General features: G+C 41.8%; 1 protein-coding gene across 1 annotated transcript in view; it reads right to left on the minus strand.

The window, feature by feature from the left end:
* The window catches only part of asic1b (acid-sensing (proton-gated) ion channel 1b), a 500,510-nt gene that overhangs the window by 470,434 nt on the left and 6,017 nt on the right, over positions 1–24,059 (minus strand). Inside the window, exon 2 of the mRNA XM_079579290.1 lies at positions 13–208. Within this exon, the coding sequence (XP_079435416.1) occupies positions 13–208 (196 nt within the window). The remainder of the gene's footprint in view (positions 1–12; positions 209–24,059) is intronic.

Here is a 24,059-nt window from a genome sequence, read left to right on the forward strand (position 1 = left end):
AGATGAACTCACCACTTTGAAGTCTTCTGCGTTGCACTCGGCGCCTCTGTAGTAGCAGGACAGCAGCATGTCCTTGATGTCGTGGCCCGTCCTGTCGTAGAACTCGCGCATGTTGAAGGGGCGGGGCTTGTAGTTGTCAAAGTCGGCGCGCTCTTTCAGAACCTGCAACACGTTCTCCTCCACCATGTGAGTGTCACGGATCTCATACCTGCAAACAGTAAGACAATGCATGTTTGAGTAATTTACTTTGGTCATTACTTTTTCTACGACACAATTGTGATTCTTCTGATTTTGTCGTGTAATAGATAGAAGTCTGAAGTGTCCTCACTTTTCAAGGCCCCAAAGTTTTACTGGGCCTGTTCTGAGCAGTGCTAAAAATGGTGGCTTGTATTTTTATGTCACCCCTGCTGCCGGAGAATCCAAAACAAGAGGGTGAAAGAACTACCTTTTCTTTTAGTTATTTTACAAATTTTACATTGCTATATACATTTGCACATTGTCCCTTCAAGGAATGGCATGGAACTATTGAAAAACTATCTGAAAAAAATTACATTAAATGCCTTGATAAGTCTTGAAATTAATGTATGAATTAATTAATGAAATGCATAGGAATCCCACAGGGCTAAGTCATTGGACCCATATTATTCTCATTATAATGTACAAGTTGCTTATTGTGAGGTAGGTAGGACCAATACATGAATGTACAGTTATTGAACTTTTTTCCCCAGTGCCATTGGAGGCCAAACACAGAGGACTAAATTAAGATAATCATGTCTACCTTTGTTTACTTTAGGTTACCATGACGACAAAACCTTGACAATGGGCCTTCACCTCTGGAAAAGGGCAAAGATACTGGTACACTACCAGACAAACTGGCTACATTATACATAAATATATATTTTGAAAAACAATATGAAGCTTGTATTTGCTCATTTGTTCAGATCATTTTGCAAATGGTAAATAACTCTCCCCAACACTGACTAAATGTCAAGTCAAACACGATGTTGCAAACCAATTATGCTATGATTTCCATAAATTCCAGATGTTATTGTGGAAAAAAATGACTTCAATGCCCCCCACCACGTCTCTGACTCTTTCCATCATTGTAATATGTTAACTGAGCCATGTATTCTGCTACTTATAATCACAACCATTACTCCTACGTCCCATTACTCAAAGGCTGTTATAATTCAGCCGCATGTAGCTGCAGGGAGAGCCACAGTGTAGATTTATCTATGAGCAAAATTATTTGACTCTTTGTGTTTAGGAGCCGGTAAAAACTGCAGTGTTTGTGCGTGCAGACAACCCGTTTCATTTGTCACACGTGCAAAGAACGTTAAGCTTTAAATCAAAAGGGGAAGCAGAATTTAAAGGGCTTTTAGTACCTCTGAACAAACACAAAGTCATTTCTTTGATTTGTTCGAGAAACTGTGTATTGTGTCCTTGTGCAAGACAAGACTTTGAATGCGTACGTATAAAGGGTAATGTTTAATCACAAAACAGTGAGTTTGGTCTTTGTCTTTGGCCATATCCCCAGATTAGAGTCTTAACACATTAGTCTTTTATTCAGTTTATAAGTCTTGGAAAATCTGCACAAATTAAGCCGATTCCTGAGTCCACTTCACGACGTAGACCAAGCCTGAACAACCTATGCAGGGTTTAAACTTGAATATTTGCATACTAAAGTTCTCGCTAAAAGAATATGCTATTTTTGGAACAATATAATTTCAGCGCATTGTTTCCCCTCCTCTAGTGCTTGAACACACTGAGCGCGGCGCATAAGTGTGTGACTACAGTCTCATTAAAATTCAGTGTAAGACACAGAGAGCGCCCCGCACCTGCTCATAGTCATTCACAAATACAAATTAACCTCAATTAACTGCGGCGGCTCGGTTTGGAGAAAAGACAGGCCCCGCACCGACCTCTCCTCTCAACAATGGGCCATCAGCGCAGCAGTTCCCAAATTATGGAGGGCCAAGATTAACAGCTACTGACAGACACTTATGAGCCTAATTTGTCATGACATTCAGCGTCTGCCTATCACTGGCAATAGTCCTGTTAACGATTGTAAATGGCTTGGTGAATTTAGCAGGTAAATTTGTCATTTTACCTAAAAGGGGTCCATGATGATTATAGGTACTAGATCAGGGGTAGGCAAGTTTGCGTCGTGGAGGGCCGATTTTCATCATTGCCAAAACACCAAGGGCCGAACCTCACCATTATAGCCTGAAGTAAAGAACTTTTTTTCTGCAAATGCCAAGTGTTTCTGGCTTCGGGACCCGCCATTACACTCGGATGACAAGCCAAGACCCAAATACAACTGTAATTTGTCATATATCGTATAAAATATTGTATTTTAAACGGTTGATATGCTTTTAAGAGATCAAAACAACCCAATATTATTCATTTTAACAGACTCTGGTGTGTTTCCATGCAGGTTCAGATGGAAAATATGGAAGAAAAAAAAAGGTTCCCATGACCCACTGAAAATGGTTCCGCGACCCACTTTTGGTTCACTGTTTTACGTTATATATGTCTAAGTGGGATGTTCAGTCAGGACATTTTAACCTCACCTGAACCGAGCACATTTTCTCCAGTTCGGCTTCTAAAAGCTTCTTTAAAAAAGTGGCAAATAGTGGCAAAAATGAGACAAAAACGAGTATGAAAATGCAACAAAAGTGCAATAAAAAAAGTGACAAAAAGCTATGAAAATTAGGCAAAAATGTGTAAAAATCCCAACAAAAAGCAATTAAAGAAAGGTCCAAAAAGTGACGTCAACGCGAGGAAAAATATCCATTTATATGAGTTTTGTAGGTCTTAGCTTTTAAATGAGGTGTTACACATGGCTTATAGGCTGTAACCTTTTAGATATGGGTAAAGCTGAACCGGAGAAAATAACCTCGGTTAAGACGGGGGTTAAGAGGTTAATAATACTGCATTTTTAGAGTACTTTATCATGTATTTGATCTCTTATTTGCATAATCATATTTCTCAAAATCATCTTAGGGGCCAGAGGTTCTGTCCTGGAGGGCCAGATTTGGCCCCCGGGCCTGACGTTGCCTACCCCTGTACTAGATCATATTACCACCTGGACTGGTGTAACGGACACTTTAATAACCAACAGTACAAAATAACAAGATATCGTGTTAGTCCGCTTCAGACACATGCAAATTTGAATATACGCCTCCGGTCCAATTCTAATAATCTTAGACTACTCGATTTACATTTGCAAACACTGAAAATGATCTCTCGACTGAAGACAAAGGCAGTGCTTCTTCTTTCTCCATAAATTCTGGTGACTTTGTTCCTGCCGACAGTTGCTCCTTACCAGTATATGGGCACTATTTCAAGCCATAATTGGTGTTAAATCTTAATGTGAATTTCCCTGTTCTTCTTCACAAGGTCGTACTTTGTCAGTGCCGGTGAGCGGGATGGCGTCCCCCGGCTGTAAGAATAATGTAAGAACCTCCATGAATAATAAATGAACGATTGCTTTAATTCTATGGTGCAGGAGAGCGTTAATATGCAACTGGTGTTAGGTTTCAGCGGACGGGGAATATACGGTGGGATCCCTCAGCTGGTTTTACTGTTTACATATAGATATCATGGTTGAATTTCTGGAGAACGATCTTCGGAATGACAATGGTCAGGTCTTGCGGTGCTCTCCCAGAACAGAGAGCGGAGAATTGTCATGCATCGCTTGTTTGACAGAGACGACTATTTTGCTATTCCAACAAGCTACGCTCAAATTTTAAAGGGATACGTGCCAATTTTATAGCCGCTGGGAACAAGATTTTTAAAACAACATGACCACATAAAGTGAAAGCAAAAACACTAGGATTAATATATAAATTACAGGATTGCAAGCCAAGAAAAAGGCGAGTCGGGAGGTTATATTGTGTGGTTGTGGTACACTGTTGCATGCCGAGGAAAGGATGATTTGCCGAAGGCCAATATGAGAAGATTATCAGGGATTTTATGTAAGGTGTTTACATGTGTTTGGACAATATTGCTGCATGACATTTGATTTTTAATATAGTCTGCTTTATTGCGCATTAAATGTGCAGTGTAGATAGATGTTTTTGACACATGTAATGTCACCATGTATTTTTGAATCATCTGGAGTCGCCTCGAGTGACAAGGGCAGACAGAGATGATCCTTTTTATTTGAAAGTAATAATTCTACACAATCCTAACATAACAGCTAACATTTTATTGTGAGACAGAGCTGGCATGAAGGGTTTAAAGGGATATTTCAGGATTTTTGACACAGGGCCTCATTTCCTAGTTATCCAGAGTGTTGCTGGTACCTGGAGATATTTTTTTTGTAATTCGTGCAGTTCTTGTGTTTGAAGAGTTTCGCGGCGCTAGGCTAATGCAAGGCTAGCGCATTTCTACAATGTCAGCTAGCCTGCATTAAAAACAGTCTTACACACTCCACAGTGCACCTGAGGCAAATCACTTATAACGCCAGACTAACCATATAAATGTCTGTGTCGATAGAATCATTTTTGGAATATAACTGACCTAGCATCACATGAATGATCGCATTTTGAGGGACTATTTTCTAGCAGATCACTCCGCCTCTGCATAGCTTATACAACCACGAAGCTGATGCTGCTGAAATATAAGGTATTTTAAATGCAAAATGGTTAAAATTATTCTATCGACACAGACATTTATATCGTCAGTCTGGCGTTATAAGTGATTTGCCTCAGGTGCACTGTGGAGCGGGTCAGACTGTTTTTAATGCAGGCTAGGTGACATCGTAGAAATGCGCTCGCCTTGCATTAGCCTAGCGCCACAAAACTCTTCAAACAAAAGAACTGCATGAATTACAAAAAAAAATATCTCCAGGTACCAGCAACACTCTGGATAACTAGGAAATGAGGCCCTGTGTCAAAAATCCTGAAATATCCCCTTAAGTATGAATAAAGGTATAGGGCACAATTTAAGGTTTTGTAGTACTAAAGGTTTTGCAGTATTGACCAACGATCTATGTTTAGTACTGCAAACCATAGATCGGTGGTTTTGCAGAACTAACCACCGATCTATGGCCCTTCTCCCTGTGTACACTTCAATATGCAGCGTGGTACCGCAGCAATGTCAGCCCCCCGCCACTAGGACCAAAGAGAAGCGCATTCCTCGCTCATAAAGCGTAACCGTATCGAGTCCAGACTTACAACTTCTTGTTTCAGATTGTCTGAATTAAGAAGTGTCCTGCCGTCTTAATTCATCTGCCTTTGCCTTTTCATCTCCCTGGTTGTCTGCTAATTCATATTTAATTGAAGTAGAATTTGGCAGAGTTTGACTGTGGGCAATCTTCAACACCTGACCGTGAAACGCTGGCTGCCTGAATCAAGAAATGTCCCGCTGTTTGATGACAAAAAAATGAAATAAAAATGACCTGTTCTACACATGTGGATGTATTGTTCACCGTGCAGGTATCCCTAGCGCATGCAATGACCTACTCCTGCTCACCACTCTCAATTAGACTCCGGTCTAGACTTAACAAATCAATAATGAAACATTTAAAAGTACAGACCTGCGCTTGACATTTTAAATCACTAAAAATAGCCCGCCGTATTGCACTGGGAGCAAAAAAAGCGGCGTGTTTTTACATTGAGGGACTACATTTCCAAATTGTCATGCTTTATTCTAATAAGGCGACGCAGCTTGTTGTGGCTTTCTAAACTTAATTGAATTGTGTATCTTCTAAGCAACACAGAGCTGCCAGGAGAGCACTTAACTGGGGTCCCAGAGTCTTGGAGCTTTAGCGGAGGAGCGTGCAATCACAATAATACAGGCCACATTTTTAATATCGCCCCACCGCCGCTCCCTAAAGCAATCACAGACGGCTCACGACACAGGGGCGGGGGGGTAGGAATTGGATTATGGGCCACAAGCACTTTAATTTTCCTCACAGAAACACAAACGAAGGAAGAAGGAGCATCTGGAGAAGTTTGCCTTTTCATGAGCAGGGTGAGGGAACACAGCGAGATAGGAATCTGTCGCCAGAGCGAAACACATGTTTATAAACTGCGCATAAAGACAAAATGATCACAGAGCAAGCAGAAGGAGCAAATGAAAGCTTGTGCGCAATTTGACAGGCTTTCAATTGACTTTCCTTAATCGACAACAACAAAAGAGTCCCACAAAACACGACAGCGAATGTATTCCACGTGTGCTCTTTCTTTTAAAAACCCAATATGCTCCAGAACATTTCACACCTGAACACCGTGCCCAAACAGACGTCTTAATCTTAATAAATAAACAAGCTGATGTCGTACTAATCAAATATGAAATTAGATCTCATTTAACTTAATATGTTTATGCTGCATCCTGAAAAAGAATTATCCCAATTATTTCATCACACAGATTAAATGGCTTTTAAATTACGCTGCACCTGGGACAGTTAATGCGGTACTTTTGGAGGCAGACAGAAGAGAGATGAGAGCAATTGCAGGTCCTATTTGCTTTAATCAAGTTTGAAATGTATGAAAACATTACAATGCCATTATTGCCAGCAGAGTTAAGGAGAATGAACAGTGATTAATCTTTTTTAAATAGGGCTAAAGGACAGGAAACTGCATCTCGGACAAAATTGCCATGAACTGTGGAGTCCCCCAGGGGTCAATCTTGGGACCCCTCTTATTCAACCTGTACATGCTTCCATTGGGTCAGCTAATTAAGAGCAATAATGTGTCCTACCAATTAAAACAGCTCTCTGGTTTAGCACCAAAGTACATTTCTGACATGTTAGAGCCGGATGAACCATCTCGGCTCCTGAGAACTACAGGGAGGGGTCTCCTGGTGGTTCCCAGTGTCAGGACTAAACACTCTATTTTCTCCACTTTTTATACTGTTTTAGCTCATGTTATGGTGCGTTCCAGGCAAATGGTAACTGGTAAATTTCCCACCTCCCACTTGGAAAAATGCCTTTTTCCAACGCCGCTCGAACTGGTAATTACAACTTGTAAACTCGGAAACCTCAAGAGCGCTACAAGGTCGTATATGAGATGAAGACAGTAATGGCGGCCCCATTGGTGGAGCGCAGCTAATGTTAAATCTGTAACGAAACCACTGCATCGGTAACATGACCATTACTTTTGGTCACAGCTTTCAATATAACGCTATGTTGCATGTTTTTAATAATATCTGGTTTGGAGAAACATTCATAAAACGCTAGCATCGTATGAGCTAACTGTTGTAGCATTAGCCGTTTCATTTACATACTAATTTAATCACCTAGAACGCTCTGAAATCATAAGTAATGTGGGAAAAGTGCACTGCAAAAAGTATTTAACTAGATCAGTATAAACATCTCAATTTGAGCATAATAATCCAAATTTTAGTTGTTTTGACTAATTAAGAAGTTGTTGGGCATTTGTCCTAGATTATTTCACTTGTTCTGAGATGTTTCTGACTCGTTTCGATACATTTCGTCCTTATTTCAGGTAATTTTCTTTGCCAATGGGGTAAGAAAATTGGTCTTATCTCATTGGCAATTTCACTTTCTTATTTCAAGCGAGATTTACCCTAGAACTGGTCTGAAATGTCCTCAAACAAGCAAAGTAAACTAGGTCCGATCAGGAAAAGTTTCTAAATGAGTGAAAACCTCTCAAACCAAGATACATTTCCTCAATTCAAGTCCTTTAAGCCAATGCTTGATATTTACTTTTTGTAGTGTGGCAGTTACCAGTTGCCTGGAACGCACCATTGGTCTACGGGAAATGTTTGCTAGCGCCCACAAACAGGGCAGATTTCCTCGGTAACAGTGAATAAATTGCATTCCATCCCAAACTCTATATGTGAAACTCTGCTGCCTTGCACTTTTAATACAACTCTCTGCTGAGACGCTGATGTATGACATGGTCAGGACATTTCGCAGTCTCAAAAAAAAGCTTGTTCGCAAACTCAGGAACTTATGTCCTAGAACTTGTCTAAGCAGAAGTCTCGCCTGCGTGATTTTTAGAAGCTGATTTCACAGTTTAAGACGGCGCACATGCATTTCACAAAAAAGTCTGTTCTCTTTCTCTTGATTATCACATAATTGCCTTTGCCATAGAGTAATAATAAAGCTAAGCTGTTTACTCTTAGTGTCATGCACAGCGGAGTGTGACTTCGTTCACTGAAAATGCAATTACAAAATAAAGCGAAGGTGGAATAGTATGGACTTGGAATGAAGCGCTTGGCTGGTTTTCCTATTGCTGGTGTCAAGTTTCCTTTACATTATTTTTGCCTTTTTAAAAGACTTTACACCTCTGCATTGATTTTTCCCAAAAGGTAATGTTTATATATGGGAATTAAGTCTGAAACAAGACAGACATGGAATAAAATGTTGGTAAAAGTGCATGGATTTTAAACACGCAAGCAGGAGCACTTCTACAGGGATTTTTTTTGCTGATCAAAGATGGACTCGCAATTATTATTATTGTGAGAATGAAACAAACTCAACAATGCCTTCTAAAACCTTACTCTTGATAGAAGACAACAGCTAGAATAATTTAAGATTGTGGAAAGGAACCAGAAGCAAACTCATTCTTCTTTAAACCCCACTCATCCGACTGCTAGATGGTGTGGGGCCTCTCTGTGGAATTTGCATGTCCTCCTCGAGTGCGATATGTTTCATCTGTCTCGGCTTTGCTTTTTTTTTATCATAAAGTAATAGGCAAATCTTCCAGTACTAGCCAAGACAGCTCAGAATCGGAAGAAGGATCAATGGGCGTGAAGAAAAGCACACATTTATGAGTAGAGCTGCGGTACAGTTAAACTATACTTGGTTTACAATACCAATACCTGAATTCTACTTTTTTTCGATAGCTATGCAACAATATTTGTCATCTAGAACCAGAAAACAGAGCAAATTTGTATCATTCACTTGAGCTGAAAGGGTCCCTGGACCAACAAAATTCAAGTTTTGCATCAATGACAGCTTGGAGTCTTTTGTGATAATTGTGGAGAAGGTTCTGTTTATAATCTAATAGTAAAGCGGCCCCTTCTTCTTGTCAAAAAGCCTCCAGTTCATCTCCAGTGGCACCAGAGAAGCACCTCTATATTTCACAGTAGGTATGGTGCACTTCTCATCATAGGCCTTGTTGTCAACTAGGCCTATTTTCATGCAAGACAGCCCTGGAATTTACAGGAACTGGAGGCTTTTTGTCAAGAAGAATGTTCCGCTTCACCATCATATACAGAACTTTCTCCACAACTACCCAAAAAGACTCCAGGGGGCAAACCACGATATTAGGAACATGTGTAAACTTTTCAACAGGGTCATTCTGGTACTTTATTTTGTTATGGTGATTGAAATGAGTTCACACATTTTTTTTTTCCACAATAAATGGCTTCACAACATCACTGACCATGAGTGAAATTTTATGTGTGTGTTTTCATTCATATTCTTTGAGAAATGGCCACATAGTCAAAATAAAAACCCACCAGGCTGTGTAAACTTATTGGCAACAACTGTACATGTTTTCGGTACCTGCTTTCAATGCTTGTATTTTTTTTTAGATACCAGTAGAACCTAAACTTTTTTTTTTTTTACAGTAACCCATTTACGAGGAACTGTAAAGAACCTAGATCCCATCTAAACCATTTCAATCTGGCAACTCTGACTTTCTTTTCGAAACACATAACATTAGCTGTCAATCTGATGTGCTCGTGTCTAATACTATCCTTCCTTAGGACAGGATAAAAAGAACAGAAACATCCACAACTCTTCACGTTTCCCCCAACCCCATTTTCTCTCCCGTACAGAGCTTTTACAGAGTTGCAGTTTAATTTCAAGTCTATATATTTATCGAGTCTAATTCTTTGACTGAAATTCACCTTTAGGGTGTGGCTCGCTCCTTCATCGATATCTTTTGACGTTTGAAAATCAGCACTTGTCATTTCCAAACGCACCGGGGGCATACCAATGAACTGCCTTAAATCCAATCAATGATTTATTGTGAGACTCTGTAAGCTTTAAGTACTTTTTATCTCAACCCACGGCCTTCCAATTACTCTGGTTTTCCCCTCTCGGCTCTTATCGCTCCGTTCTTTTCCTTTTTTTAAATCGGAACGGCTGTCTCTAACAAACAAAGATTTCTGACTTCTTCTCCTACTGTTTGTGGATTTATGGGCTGTGTCCTCTCGCACTGATCACAAAGGCAGGGGAACGGGAGAGCGGAGGAGATGGAGAGGGCGCTGATCAGAGAGACAACTGTGTAGCTTAACAAACAGTGCTAATTACAAAAGGATAAGGACGTGCTCATCAGCGGGCTTACGCAACACAAGTTAATTGCTTCTCTGTGCTCGGCCCGACGTTTAAATTCGGGCAATGTCACAGGGAGCACCGGCTGCGCTCCTGTTGCTTCCTCGTCGTGTCTTTATTCAACTTAAAAGGTCATATTGACTTAATGGTGGACAGTTTTTTAATTACTTTTAGACATTTTTGCATCATAATTTCTCAGTTTTTTTTCTGCCTAATGTCTGGTCTGCCCAACCAAAAATTAAAAGCAGGGTCTGTCCATATCTAAACAGACTGCAAATAAAAAAATGTCCACCTGGATATAGCTCACTGTTCTGATCTGGGGTTAATGCACCATAGACAAACACTGATGCGCAGATAGTTTCTTTATTCCAGGTCTCCACTGATTAAAAGTCTGTATGATAAGATGCAGACAGAGCTTTGATATTGAGCTGTACAAAGGATACAGGAGAGTATGACTAATCTTACTTTACTTAAAGGAATAGGTCACCGTTTTTACATACTGAGATATGTTCTTACCTTAGCTTTGACGAGTTCTTTAGGACCTGTCTGGTCTTCACCCGTGCCTTCAATCACGTAAACACAGCGCAGACGGCGTTAGCATTTAGCCTCTCCCTCTCTCCACTATAGCTCCAAAACTGGTCAAGATAGAAGCTACTAAGCTCTTCCACGTTTTCCCTATTTAAATATGGTTACGTGAAGTGTTACACTACAAAGTATAATTACACAAAATTAAACAATGTGGATGTTCTAAGCGGATAAAAGGGGGAACTATATTGTAAGGCGTAGTAATACCAGGAGTAATTTGGCATCCGCACAGTAAAGTGAAGATTACTGCGCGGATTAAATGCTAACGCCGTCTGCGCTGTGTTTACGTGATTGAAGGCACGGGGGAAGACCAGACAGGTCCTAAAGAACTCGTCAAAGCTAAGGCAAGGCAACTTTATTTATACCGCGCATTTCGTACACAAGGCAACTCAACTAAGGTAAGAACATATCTCAGTATGTAAAAACTGTGGCCTATTCCTTTAAAGGAACAGGCCACCGTTTTTCCATACTGAGATATTTTCTTCCCTGAGCTTAGACGAGTTGATGCGTACCTGTCTGGTCTTAGTGGGTGCCCTCAGTCACGCAAAACGACCAAAGATGTTGTTAGTATTTGGCCTCTCCCAATGTATTCCTATAGCTCCAAACGGGGGTGAAGTTGGAAGCTACCACGCTCTTCCACGGGCACAAAGACCAGACAGGTACGCATCAACTTGTCTAAGTTCAGGTAAGAACATATCTCAGCATGGAAAAACGGTGGCCTGTTCCTTTAACCTTAACCGAGCACATTTTCTCCAGTTCGGTTTCACCCAAATCTACAAGCTTCTCCACTGGAGTTTACGGCCTATAGACCAGTGTGACGCCTCATTTGAAAGCTAAGGTCTACAACACTGATAGTAACTTTTTTTGTCATGTTTTGCATATGTTTCACTTCTTTTTTTGGGGGGGGGGCTTTCTTGTTGATTTATGCTGCTTTTTCATCACTCTTAAGTCATGTTTTTGTCATTTTGTCATTGTTGCTTTTCCTGCATGTTTTTGTCACTCTTTTTGGCCATGTTTTTGTCACATTTTGGAATTGTTTTTGTCGTGTTTACTTCTTTTTTAATCGCTTTTTGGTGTGTGTTTTTGTTGCTTTTTCATCACTCTTCAGTCGTGGGTTTTTGTCGCTTTATTATTGTGTTATTGTTTTTTCAGCTCGTGTTTTTTTTTTTTTTTTTTTCGCTCTTTCGACACATTTTTGCTTTTAACTGTAGAGAATGTGCTTGGTTCAAAAGGGGGTTAAGAGTTAGTAACAGGGCTTCCGTCTTTTATAGAGACATGGACATGAGTGTGGATAGTGAATTTTTCAAACCGTAAGATTCAGATCTGTTTCTGTGTTCTGGCTCGCAACACAGTGGGGAAACTAAGGTGGACAACAAAATAATAAATACAGCAATCTTAGAGCTGAAAAATTATTAAAATGATCTGTTTTGGTAGGCAACTCAGCATGTTTGCACAACACTTTCCTAATGGGTCAGCTTCTTGTGCGTAAACAACATGGCCTTAGTAATGGCCTGGTAATCCGTCTTATCCAGAAAATCATTTGCTTTGTATAGTTCATGCTTAAAACTATAGATGATTTAAGCACAAGAGACAACAGACCACTCCACTTCGCTCACATCAAACTCCACAGACGTCTCTCTCTCCTCGGGCTCAGATCCACCTGTTTGTGTGGCGGATTCGGCGGAGTATGACTCATATGACGTGGGACCAGCTATCAGGCAAATGTCAAGGACTGTTAATCTGACTTCGCACTTCCAGTTTTTGCTCAGAGTAAAATCTGTCCCACAAAATCAAGCAAATGTCTCAAACCGCAACCGACTTCTTCTGTCAAACTTTTTTTCTCACATTCTGGTGAAGTTATTTCATTTAATTTCAACAATATGAGTAAAAATAGACCATAACATTGCATTTTAAGGTGAGACACTGCAGGTAAAGTCACAATTTAAACGGATCCCTGGAACTGGTTACGGCACCGTTACTTTCGAACACAGTGGCCTCTACAACGATCCAGGGTCAATTGTTTTGTTTCTTGTGGGTGGGTCCATCGGCAGTGAAAACATCCAAGAAACTGATTTATCCTGGAGCCACCATGACGGAAAGAAAAGGGGCCATGCAAACTAGAGGCTAACCGATATAGCGCAGGAAAAAGACGATATTTCCAGGACTGAATATGATAGAGACTTGCGTTTTTTTGCATTGGAAAGAGCAAAGTCAGAAGTCACAACTCTTTAGGGCTCAGGGGAGGTGAGAAACATCACATGAAAATCGGTTTGCTTCAAGTTTGTTGAACACAAGTTTCACTAAACCTCCGTCAATATGGACATGCTGCTTGTCATGTTCAAGTGCAGAATCTGGAGAATTCAATCGCTTAGTTAGTTAGTTCGTTTTAACCTCCACTATTGTATTTTTGATTGCCGCACAAAATGCCCAGGGTAGTAACAAACATAAGTAACATATTCGGCCACTGCTGGAGCGGCCAAGTATTAGAAAAATCATAAAATATCGGCCAAGCATATTAGCATCGGCCAATTAACATCCCAAAATATCGGCATCGGCCTTAGACAAAGCCATATAGGTCGGCCTCTCATGCTAACCACTCATGCATGGGTCATGCTGGGTCACTAAAAGGTTAAATAAGCAAGAATAAACCATTTTTTTCTCACAGAAATGTTCCATGATGCGCCTTCAAAGTGGCCAAATTAGATGTATGAAATAAGCCATGGTTTAATTTCCTGACAGATACAAAATTAAGCAAAGCTTTATGTTAATGTTAAAAAATAAAATACATTTGCCTGAATTTCTTGGCGATTAAAGTTCAATAAATCAAGCTCGGAACTAGATAGTGGATCGATACTAGATAGGAAGTTCGGAAAAATCCACTGTTACCATGGAGATCCGCCATGTTTGTGGGTGTTATATTTTCCATAGACTAATATTAGCTAAAAAGTGGAGAAAAAAGCGGTGGAACAACGAGCTGTTGAGTCACAGCTGGTAAATACATCTAACACACAGTAGCGTCCAAGTGTTTTTATGTGAACAATAACTTTAGTATATTTCCTTTTAAAATCTCCATCAACTTATTATTGCTGCAAATCTCATGATGCTTAACGATACGACATCCCAGTCCTGAACTCTATCACCTTAATCCTGGGGTGGCTCATTGGTTTTCTAGGGTGAGTCTTCGTTTCCCATAGCGTTTTATTTAAACATTTCAAGATGATTTTCTAAACAATCGGCCTCCGTAACATTTCAAAACATGTCCTTGCGAAGCTCAGGAACATCTTTTGCTGTTCGCGGATGAATTAAAAAACAGATAAAACGGCATTTGTGGCTCTGGAAGATGGAGTGTTTGGAACATGCGCCTGGACTAAAGCTGGGCTTACACTGTGATACGATTGGGCCGATTTTGAACATGCTAAACGCGACTGACTCTGATATGAGGAGAGCCTTAGGAGGTGTTTTACACTTTGAAGAGACTGACCTGCTCACACTGTAGGAGTCACATTAATAGAGCCCCGTGAGGCAATTCAAGCTGAGCTGGGTCTGAACACATTTTACATGTCTTAGTTATGAAAAGAGAATTTAAACAATTTTCTGGTGGTTTTGGTACAAGGCGTGTTTCCGCCTAATGCGCTGCATGTAATGAAGCTTCATAAACAGACTGTGGCTCAGTTGTAATATGAAAATGTGAAGATCTCCACAGATATTTGACCAATCAACAGGAAACAAAAAGTGTTTTTATGCTGAAAATCAGGGGCGGACTAGGACTAAAAAAACGGCCTTGGACTGACTTGTTGTCACAATCACAATTTTGCTTTTTCATTCCTTTTTTTGTGGCTTTTTGGCATGTTTTCATCACGTTTTTGTTGTCACTTTTTGTTGCTTTTTTTCATTGCTTTGTTATTGTGTTTTTGTCACATTTTTGTCACTTTTTCATTGCATTTTTGTTGTTTTTTAATCATGTTTTTGTTGCTTTTTCATTGCTTTTTTTTCATGCGTTCATTCTCATTTTCGCCGCTATTTGATGCTTTTCTTTTAAGCTTCAGATTTGGGTAAAGCTTGGTTAAGGGGAAAATTTAAATTCCAGACCAGTGGCCCAAGAGCCAGTGGCCCTTCTGTGCTCTTCCAGAATGGACATATTTTCAGTCCACCCATGCTGACAATCCATTCTCTAAGCCTAAAGTACCACATCTGAGTAAAGTCTTTGTGAAAGATCGCAGAATTAGAAGATATCCACAGAGGTTAAGTGGAGACAACTTGGCCAACACGCCCACGGGTCAGAAAACTCATCAACGGTGCCATTTTCATTCATGAGGTTATTCTGAGCAGCTAATCGCAGCTTGTAGTTTAGCTTCGGCTCGTGTTCCCACATCGTTTACTTCTCGAAAGCTCATAAAAAGTGGATTATAGCGAACGGTCTACATGCAAACAAACAGCGGTCCCGGCCATTCCTAGCCTGGTCTTACCATACCCTCATACTCACTTTGTACAGAGGGTCTGGATCTTCACAACTGAGCTCTGTTTTCAGGTGGGAGGGGGGAACTCCTTTTAAAGCTTGAAATGATTAGCTAGCATTTAGTCGTGACTTATGTAATGCGCCTGAGTGAGTGAAGCAAGCTGTCAGAACTCTTGGGGGGCAGCAGCCTTCGATTTCAATTTCTGGATATTTGGGAGCCGAGCCAGAATGGATTGAAGAGCTTCCTTTACTTTCGCATCCGCCGCCATTTCCAACCTACAACCAGCAAATCCGGCGCAAAAGTTTGACGTCACCTACAACACCTGCGCTCCCTGAATGGTAGGCTGAAATTCAACCGATGTAACACGGATACTGAGATCAGACCCAGACGTAACATGTAGGGAAATGATAATTGACCAGAGTTTCCAGATGGCTAAGGCCAGGCTAGGTCATTCTAGAAATCCGTCCGATACTTCACGCAAAGGCTCATAGGGCGAAGGAATAAGGTGTATAGGGCCTTTTAACCAGTAGTTCTCAACTGGTGAGAACCGTTTTCAGTGGGTCATGAGCCTTTCCCATGGAATTCAATCTCCCAAGACTTCCATCTCTCCGTCGATGGCCACACAGTAACCACCTCTCCCCAGATCCGAAATCTTGGTTTCATTTTCGACCCCACACTCACTTTTAAGCCCCACATCCGCCTAGATCACCAAAACTGCCTTTTTCCACCTCCGTAACATTGCTCGCCTCCGGCCCACCCCTCTCCACATCTGCTGCTGAAACACTGATCCATGCATTTATTACATCCAGACTCGACTACCGCAACAGCCTCCTGTACGGTCTCCCCTCCTCTGATTTACAAAAACTGCAATATGTTCAAAACTCTGCCGCCTGCCCGCCTCCTCGCCCACACCCGCTCCACAGACCACATCACCCCCGTCCTCCAACAGCTTCACTGGCTCCCCGTAAAACAGCGCATCCACTACAAAGTTCTGCTCATCACCTACGAAGCCCTCAATAACCTGGCCCCCCCCATACCTCACAGACCTCCTACAACGCCACCGCCCATCCCGTCGCCTCCGCTCTGCCGACTTAAACCTCCTCAAACCCATCACCAAATCAAAGCACCGAACCCTGGGGGACCGAGCCTTCGCCATCGCCATCGCCACCCCCACCCTCTGGAACTCACTCCCCATCCACATCAGAAACTCAGAGTCACTGGCCACTTACAAAAAACTGCTCAAAACCCACCTGTTTCAGCTCACCTACAACCAACAATAGCTCTGCCATCTTTGTTTGTCTGTCTCACTTGTAAAGCGTCTTTGCGTCTCCTGAAAAGCGCTATATAAGACTTATGTATTATTATTATTATTATAACACCATCTGAGTCTGTTAAAACACCTGTCATCAGCTTATTTTCATCATGATGTCAATTTTTTAGGCTTATCTAACGCTTATTCAACAATAATGTGTGGGAAAAATTCAATATTTAGCATTTTATGAGAAAAATTCTATTCTTATTTGAGTCGTAGATCGTCTTCCTTGCGTGATATTGGGTCCCGCAGCCAAAACAGTTGAGAGCCACTCCTTTAAACAGCCTGAAGTGAAGCACCATGATTCTACCTTTCTCATAATCTCATATTATCTCTATTGTTTGCTGTTATGTTTTGGAAATTGGGGACATAGTTTCACTTTTCGATGTGTTTTTGGACATTTGAGAGTGTGCTTGAATGCGGATGCTCTTGAATATGCTGTTGTGTGTTTCAGAAATGGGTGTTATTGTCCTTTCACAGTAATCTAGCCTTCTCAAATCCTCCCATATCAAATTCTCTCAAATGCTTATAATACAAATGCATTCGTTCTGCAGAAAAACAAAAGCCTCCTGGCCAATATTCCCCAGCACTAGCAGGTGCCTCAATACTCTGTGTCACTCGCTTCACCCGGTAACAATCACAATGCTATACCCGGCCTGCGCATAGTTACAGTACACTATTCCGTCCCCCAAGTCCCTGCGATTCCTTATCCAGAAAATGTCACAGGGAGACATTTCTCATACAGGCTGAATGATACAGGAGGAGCAGCGAAAACACAAGCCTAATACAACCGCCCCGGGCTATACTCAGTCAGCTGTCATACAGAGCAGTCACGGGCCAATACAACACAGACTGGAAGTGAGACATTGAATTTATGCCATTCTAATTTGTTCCGCTGAGACTTTATTTAAGTGTGCCCCAAGCTCCAGATCAATATGCTAAAAATACACTGGATACAATGTGGTACAGCCAGTGCGCTTGGATGTTTTAGCACGTTGTCACTGCTGTTGCATTCAGATGTTGTAAGAGAAATGGAATCGGTGTGAAAAAGTAACTCTTAAATCGAAAAGGCCCCAAAGCTTGCTGTGTTATTGACTCATTCCATCTACTGGTGTAACAAAGCTCTAAAATCAGTTTGAGTCAGGGTTCACGACAAAGCTGCAGATGGAATAAATGCATGACTGACAGGATTATATTAGAAAACAGATACAAGGTGACAGGTTTTTTCTCCCCCGAGAACTAAATGTTGATTAAAGGAATAGGCCACTGTTTACGTACTGGAGTCGAGACGAGTTGATGCGTACCTAACTGGTCTTTGTGTGTGCGCTCAGTCACGCAAAAAGACCAAAGACGTTGCTAGCATTTAGCCTCTCCCAGCATATTCCTATGGTTCCAAACTGGGGTGAAGTTAGAAGCTACCAAGCTGTTCCAAGCTGTAAACGTATTTAAATAGGGAAAACGTGGAAGAGCTTGGTCGCCCAGTTTGGAGCAATAGGAATATGATGGGAGAGGCTAAATGCTGACAACGTCTTTAGTCTGTTTACTTGACTGAGCGCACGCACAAAGACTAGACAGGTACGCATCAACTCGTCTAAGCTCAGGTAAGAACATGTGTCAGTATGTAAAAACAGTGGCCTGTTCCTTTAACAGAATAGACTCAATTTGTTATACACCATTTAGTGCCTCTGCTCTTGATTTTTCAATCCTAACTACTTTTACTTTAGGGCTGGGACGATACGCTTTTGTCACGATGCGATATGTATCACGATACTCAAGGCCCGATCCGATGCGGATTGCGATACAGTAAGTAACTATGATAAATAATTTGAAATTTATTCAAGATTGAAAAGTGCATGAACACAAACTGTAACAAAGTGTTGTGTTACTGGAAAACAATATAGTGCATGATAAAAATGCTTCCAAACACAAGTATTGAAAGTATTGCAACACTTGATAAAGTATCAATACTTGGTATTACAGCAAAAAGTATACCGATCCAATCCCATATTTTGTCCCAGTAGTTTACATGTTGTCAATACTGAGGTTAAGGTCAATATTCCAGTTTATGAAACATTGGGAACAGCACGTTTATGAGCAGAGTTACTCCTGTATACACGATAATTGTGATCAACTGGGATACAGGACGTCATGAAACAAATACAGGCCACTTCCACTTCCACAACAGCAACAACAACAGCACAGCGGATAATGAACAGTCCTGGGCCGAAATCAGTCGCCTTTGTTTGGTCTTTAGTGCTGGTCCTGACCCACCAGCAGGTCTTGACACTACTGTGCCTCATGGTCTTCATTAATAGAGGGAGAACAACTTGCAGAAGGCGCATACAAGTACTTTGTATACTCAAAAGGAGCTGGCCTTCCATGGGAGGTGCTCAGTAAAGCACACATGCACAGAGTGGAGGAGAATGCGCTCTGGACCTGCCTTTCTCCCCAGCACGCACAGAGGAGCCACCATAGAATCACTTTTATGTTAACCGGGGAGGGCATACTGTGCGTGCCCCCGTGTGCCAGAGGAGCAGGTTCTCGTGAATGTGTGGCCGAGCGCGCTCACGCCACAATCTCCCCCGACACCGTGCGTCCTTCAGCAGCTTCTATACGACCAAGTCGGCTTTCAACGCTGAAGCTGTAAATGTTAAAGCTGAGCTGCGCCTTAACCATACAGAGAAAAGTGGAGCTCAAACATATGGAGCACACATGGTTAACCTTGAGCTGCCTGATGAGTTCCCGTGAGATTTGTGATTTCACAAACTCACAAAAATACATCTGGAAAGAGTCCAAGTGGCCATGCGTGTTTTTAAAAGCTATAGCGCTGCGGAAGAGGCAACCTTAGATTGAGTAATAACAAAATCTTCTTCCAACAGATATTGTTTCAATGAGCACTGAACACTCCTTCAACTTCTTGTCCACAGCAGCATCCTTTATAACTGAAATGATAAATGGAAAGCTGAAACAGTGATGAGAAATCTTCATGTCAGTTGCTAAAAGACTAATGGATTCATCTGTCAGAGCACCATATGCTTGCTCTGAATGCACCAGCCTCCATCATGCCTCTTGACTGGTATAAATGGCAGCTCCAACAAAAACAACGTGGTATTTTAATTTAAAAAAATAAAACCTGCAAATGTTTTACCGACTTATTCTAGTAACACAAACACAAAAGCCACAGGTGATAGAAAACATGTTTATGATCGGGTCCGTTACTGTCAAATGTCTATATGCATTGATAAACCTTTTTTTATTGAAGCTGGAGTAGAAGAATCCTGTCAGTGTTACTTTGTTCTAGCTTTTAGATTCCTGTAGACAGTAGAAACTAGACTTATCAACAATAAAATCCTACTGTACTTCTCGCCATCATGCCTATTGTTAATGGGGTGGGGTACTACGGTTTTACAGGTATTGAGTGATCCATTAAATGCATTTTGTTTTCAATATCTTACATTTTGTTTGTTAGAAGTAGTTTCTTTCTTGTAAAAATATCCACGCCATGTTCAATGAAGGTTCTTGAGTCATCTTCTGTACTCTGTAGTTGAAGTGTCGAACGTTTCGCCTCTCATCCAAAAAGCTTCTTCACTACGGTTCAGCTCGGCCCACAGCCCAGATATAGACCACAGGGAGGAGTTCAGCTTGGCTTAGTTACTCCCCTCTATTAAGAGCTTCTCTCCCCTGAAGGTAAACACCTTTGCAATTTAAGTCTTTGTAGTTCTAAGTCCTAATGACCTAACTGACATCTAAGTTTCAGCCGGAACGACCCTAATCACAGCTGATCACTGCTAATTACCTGCCTATTGATCTGTCCTGGGCTGAGCTCAGGTGAGAATAGCTCTTAATAGAGGGGGGGGGGGGGGGGGGGGGACTAAGCAAAGCTGAACTCGTCCCTGTGGTCTATATCTGGTCTGCGGGCTGGGCCAGGGGCGGACTGCGACTGAAAAACAGCCCTGGACTCTGACCAGCCTGGCCCAAATTAGCGCAATTGTGCACTTCCACAAATACATATTTTAACCTCTTACCACCCGCCTTAACATAAACAAGTGCATTTTCCCCAGTTCGGCTTTTTATTATTATTTTTTTGACTGGTATCATCAGCAAAAACGGCGGGAAAGGTGGTCGTAGAAACAGAAGCAAAATCATTAATATAAATAATGAATAATAACGGTCCCAAAATTGAACCTTGTGGCACACCATACTCCATGGAATTACTTTCAGATTCATGTTTTTTTATACTGGGCTTTACCCAAATCTAAAAGCTTCTTGACTGGAGATCAACAATGTAACGCCTCATTTGAAAGCTAAGACCTACAAAAGTGATGGAAACTTTTCGTCACGTCGCCACATTTTGTCATATTTTTGTTGTTTTTTTCTCACGTTTTTGTAGGGTTTTTTGTCTGTGTTTTTCTCACGTTTTTGTTGACTTTTCATCCTCTTTTTCTCGCTATTTTGATGCTTTTCTTTTTAGCTTTTAGATTTGGGTAAAGCTCGGTTGAGGCGGGACTGGTGGCCCTAGAGCCAGTGGCCCTTCTGTGCTCTTCCAGAATGGGCATATGGCCAGTCCGCCCCTGGGCTGGGCTGAACCTTAGTGCGCTGACAAAGCCTTTTGGATGAGAGGCGAACCATTCGACACTTCAGCTACAGAGTACAGAAGATGACTCAAGAGCCTTTATTGAAGGTGGAGAACTCCTGTACGACTGAGAGCCTACATACACACATACCCACACTATGGTGAGTTTGCTTATTAGCCTCTGTCGTGCCTTTAAACTCTTGGGGATTTTTACTTCTGGCAGCCGGAGGAGGCGGAACAGTTGAGCTCCATTGCCTCCGTCACTGCCCACTTTCACCCTCAGTCAACCCTCCCTCCCACCCGAACTTGACTGATGCCAGACTCAAAACACAACTGCATGTTTTATATGATGGAATAACCAGCTCTAAAACATTACTTCTGCATAAACACCACCCTTTAATGATTTCAACACGATCACATTTTCACTGTCGCTTCAAACCCGTGTTGCTTGTTTACGTTCGATTACCTGGAAGCTGCGTGCCCGAGTCCAGTGTGGCGGCTGTGGCCCTAAAAGCTTTTTCCTGCTGAGCCCGAAGCCCCCACGGTGGAACAACAGTGACCAGGTGCAGACAGGTGTTAAAATGTGACTGCACTCTGCGCTCCACTGTGACAGATGAAGCCTCACCTTTATGGCATTTCAAAAAAAACAACCTACGAAAGGGAGTTTGGTGTAATACGAGGGTGGCTGCACAAGAATTAGAGGCACAGGGTGAGAAGCTGAATGATAGAATTGCACTAAATGGTTTCTGACCTGGCACGAGTGAAGAACATCGAATATATATAGAGAGAGATTATTCAAAACCAAGGTGTGGGTGGAGCAGTTTCTGATATAATTATGTGGGGGTGGGGGTGAAGACACAAGTGTTCTGTCCTTTAATGTTTTCATATAGAAACAAGACATTTCTTCTATATGGGGGGGGGGGGGGGTCAAAGCTCAGTAAATCAGGCTGGGGATTAGATATTAAAGAGGGGGTATTATGCTTTTTTCAATCACATAGCACCAGTCTATATCTCACTGCATTGATGACGAAACCTTCTGTTGGTCTGTAAATGCAGTAAATTAGAATAACTGCCTTGTATAAAATTGCTCTCTCAAAATGGCTGCAGCGAATGTCTTGAAATAGGCCTCTGTCTCTTTAAGAACCTCTGACCCTTTCCGACACGCCCCCTCCACACGCTGTCTGTGGCATCAGTGGGGAGGGGGCTCTGCTGAGGAGCAGTGGTTGGTTACTCGGCTGGTTACGAAAGCTCGGAGGCGTCTCCAGGAGGTGGGGGCGTTCCTAGGAGGACTCAGGCAAACCTAACCCTAAAATGGCCGCCATCAGAGTTTTTACAGATCACTCAAAAATACGTGAATGTGCCAAGGCAACACTTCAGGCATGTTTTTAATGAGGGAATGACATAACAACATGATGTAAAGTTTGAAAAAGTCGATTTTGCATAATACCCCCCCTTTAAATAATCCTCAGAGGAATCCTCGGAATATTCTTAAAGCTACTCTATTGTTAAAGCAGTACTAAGTAACTCTTCCCCCCTAGAGGCCATAAGCGCAACTGCAGGTGTAGTAGCAAGTTACGATTTTTTAACTTATTAATTGTCTTGGAGAGTAAATACTACGCTGACAGAAAAGGCGAAGGGAGCGAGGGATATTGTGCATCCAATTATACAATGGAAACAATTTTTTTCACTCAAACTTGGCTGTAAATAATAAATGATGTTAGCCCACATTTAGCTTTGCCCTTTAGCATGTTAGCTTCTTCTTCGTGATTCCATTAGTGTGTATTGGTGGCTCCGGACCGGTGGCAGTCAAGTTGCAAACATGGTTTTCTTGCCAGAGACACCAGGGGGAGATGAAAGACCCTCCAATCATCCCATACACACTTGTATTACCCCCACAGGGACTACGAAAAGGATTTATTAAGGTAAACACGTTACTTAGTACGGCTTTAAAGCTACAGCGAGCGAACTTTTCCCTGCAAAAGTAGACAAGCGCCACACCTCCTCCTCCTCACAGGACACCCCCGACACACCCCTCACCATGTAAACACCTTTCCCTGCTTCAGGCACTCGAAGCGCTTTACATAAAGGAGCCACTCACCCATTCACACTCTCATTCATACAGCAGTGCGCAGACACTGGAGGCAAGGTGAGTGAAGGGTGAGCCTCCGACCCTTCAGTCACAAGACGTCCTGCTCTACAATCTGTCCTGAAAGACGCTACTGAGTGAGAGGAAGTTTAGATCGTTTGAGCGCTATGAAAGGCCATTTACTTCCTCCACTTGGTTATATAAAAAAACTAAGCTGGAAGTTCATCTGATCAACGTATAAGTTCAGATGAGGATGAGCCGGAACCACACAGAGAAATCAGAAAGAGTTCCATCATGTGCCTAATGAACTGAGCATTACAGCCCTTAATGAGAGATGAGAGAACGTCTAAACTTAGCACCGAACAACACTTATTTCTATTTAAAATTTGAGTGACACACAGGTACTGTAAACAACAGGGATTGGACCGTGCTAAAATGACATTGTGGAAAGCATTGGCTACGATTCCACAGGGCCAACCTTCAAAAGGAAAGTAGAAGCGGCCACATTTGCCCTGGGACTGACCGTCAATCTGTGCCGACAACCTCTATTACCTCTACAACCCACACCACTCACACATCGCTGGCACAGATGATTTCTTTATTGTTGGGCACTACTATAATTGGTTCAAATCATTTTGCTGAGATTAATCGGCCCTGACTGACCTCAGGCTGATGTAATCCCAGTTTTTGTTCATAAATGATGCTCTTGCCTCACTGTACATTTTATCATCTCATGGAGTTTAGTGTACTTGACATGAGCGCGTGTTGCAAGCTGTGGCGGTTTG

Source organism: Gobius niger (assembly GCF_951799975.1).
Source record: "Gobius niger genome assembly, chromosome: 20".
Taxonomy (NCBI): Eukaryota; Metazoa; Chordata; class Actinopteri; order Gobiiformes; family Gobiidae; genus Gobius; species Gobius niger.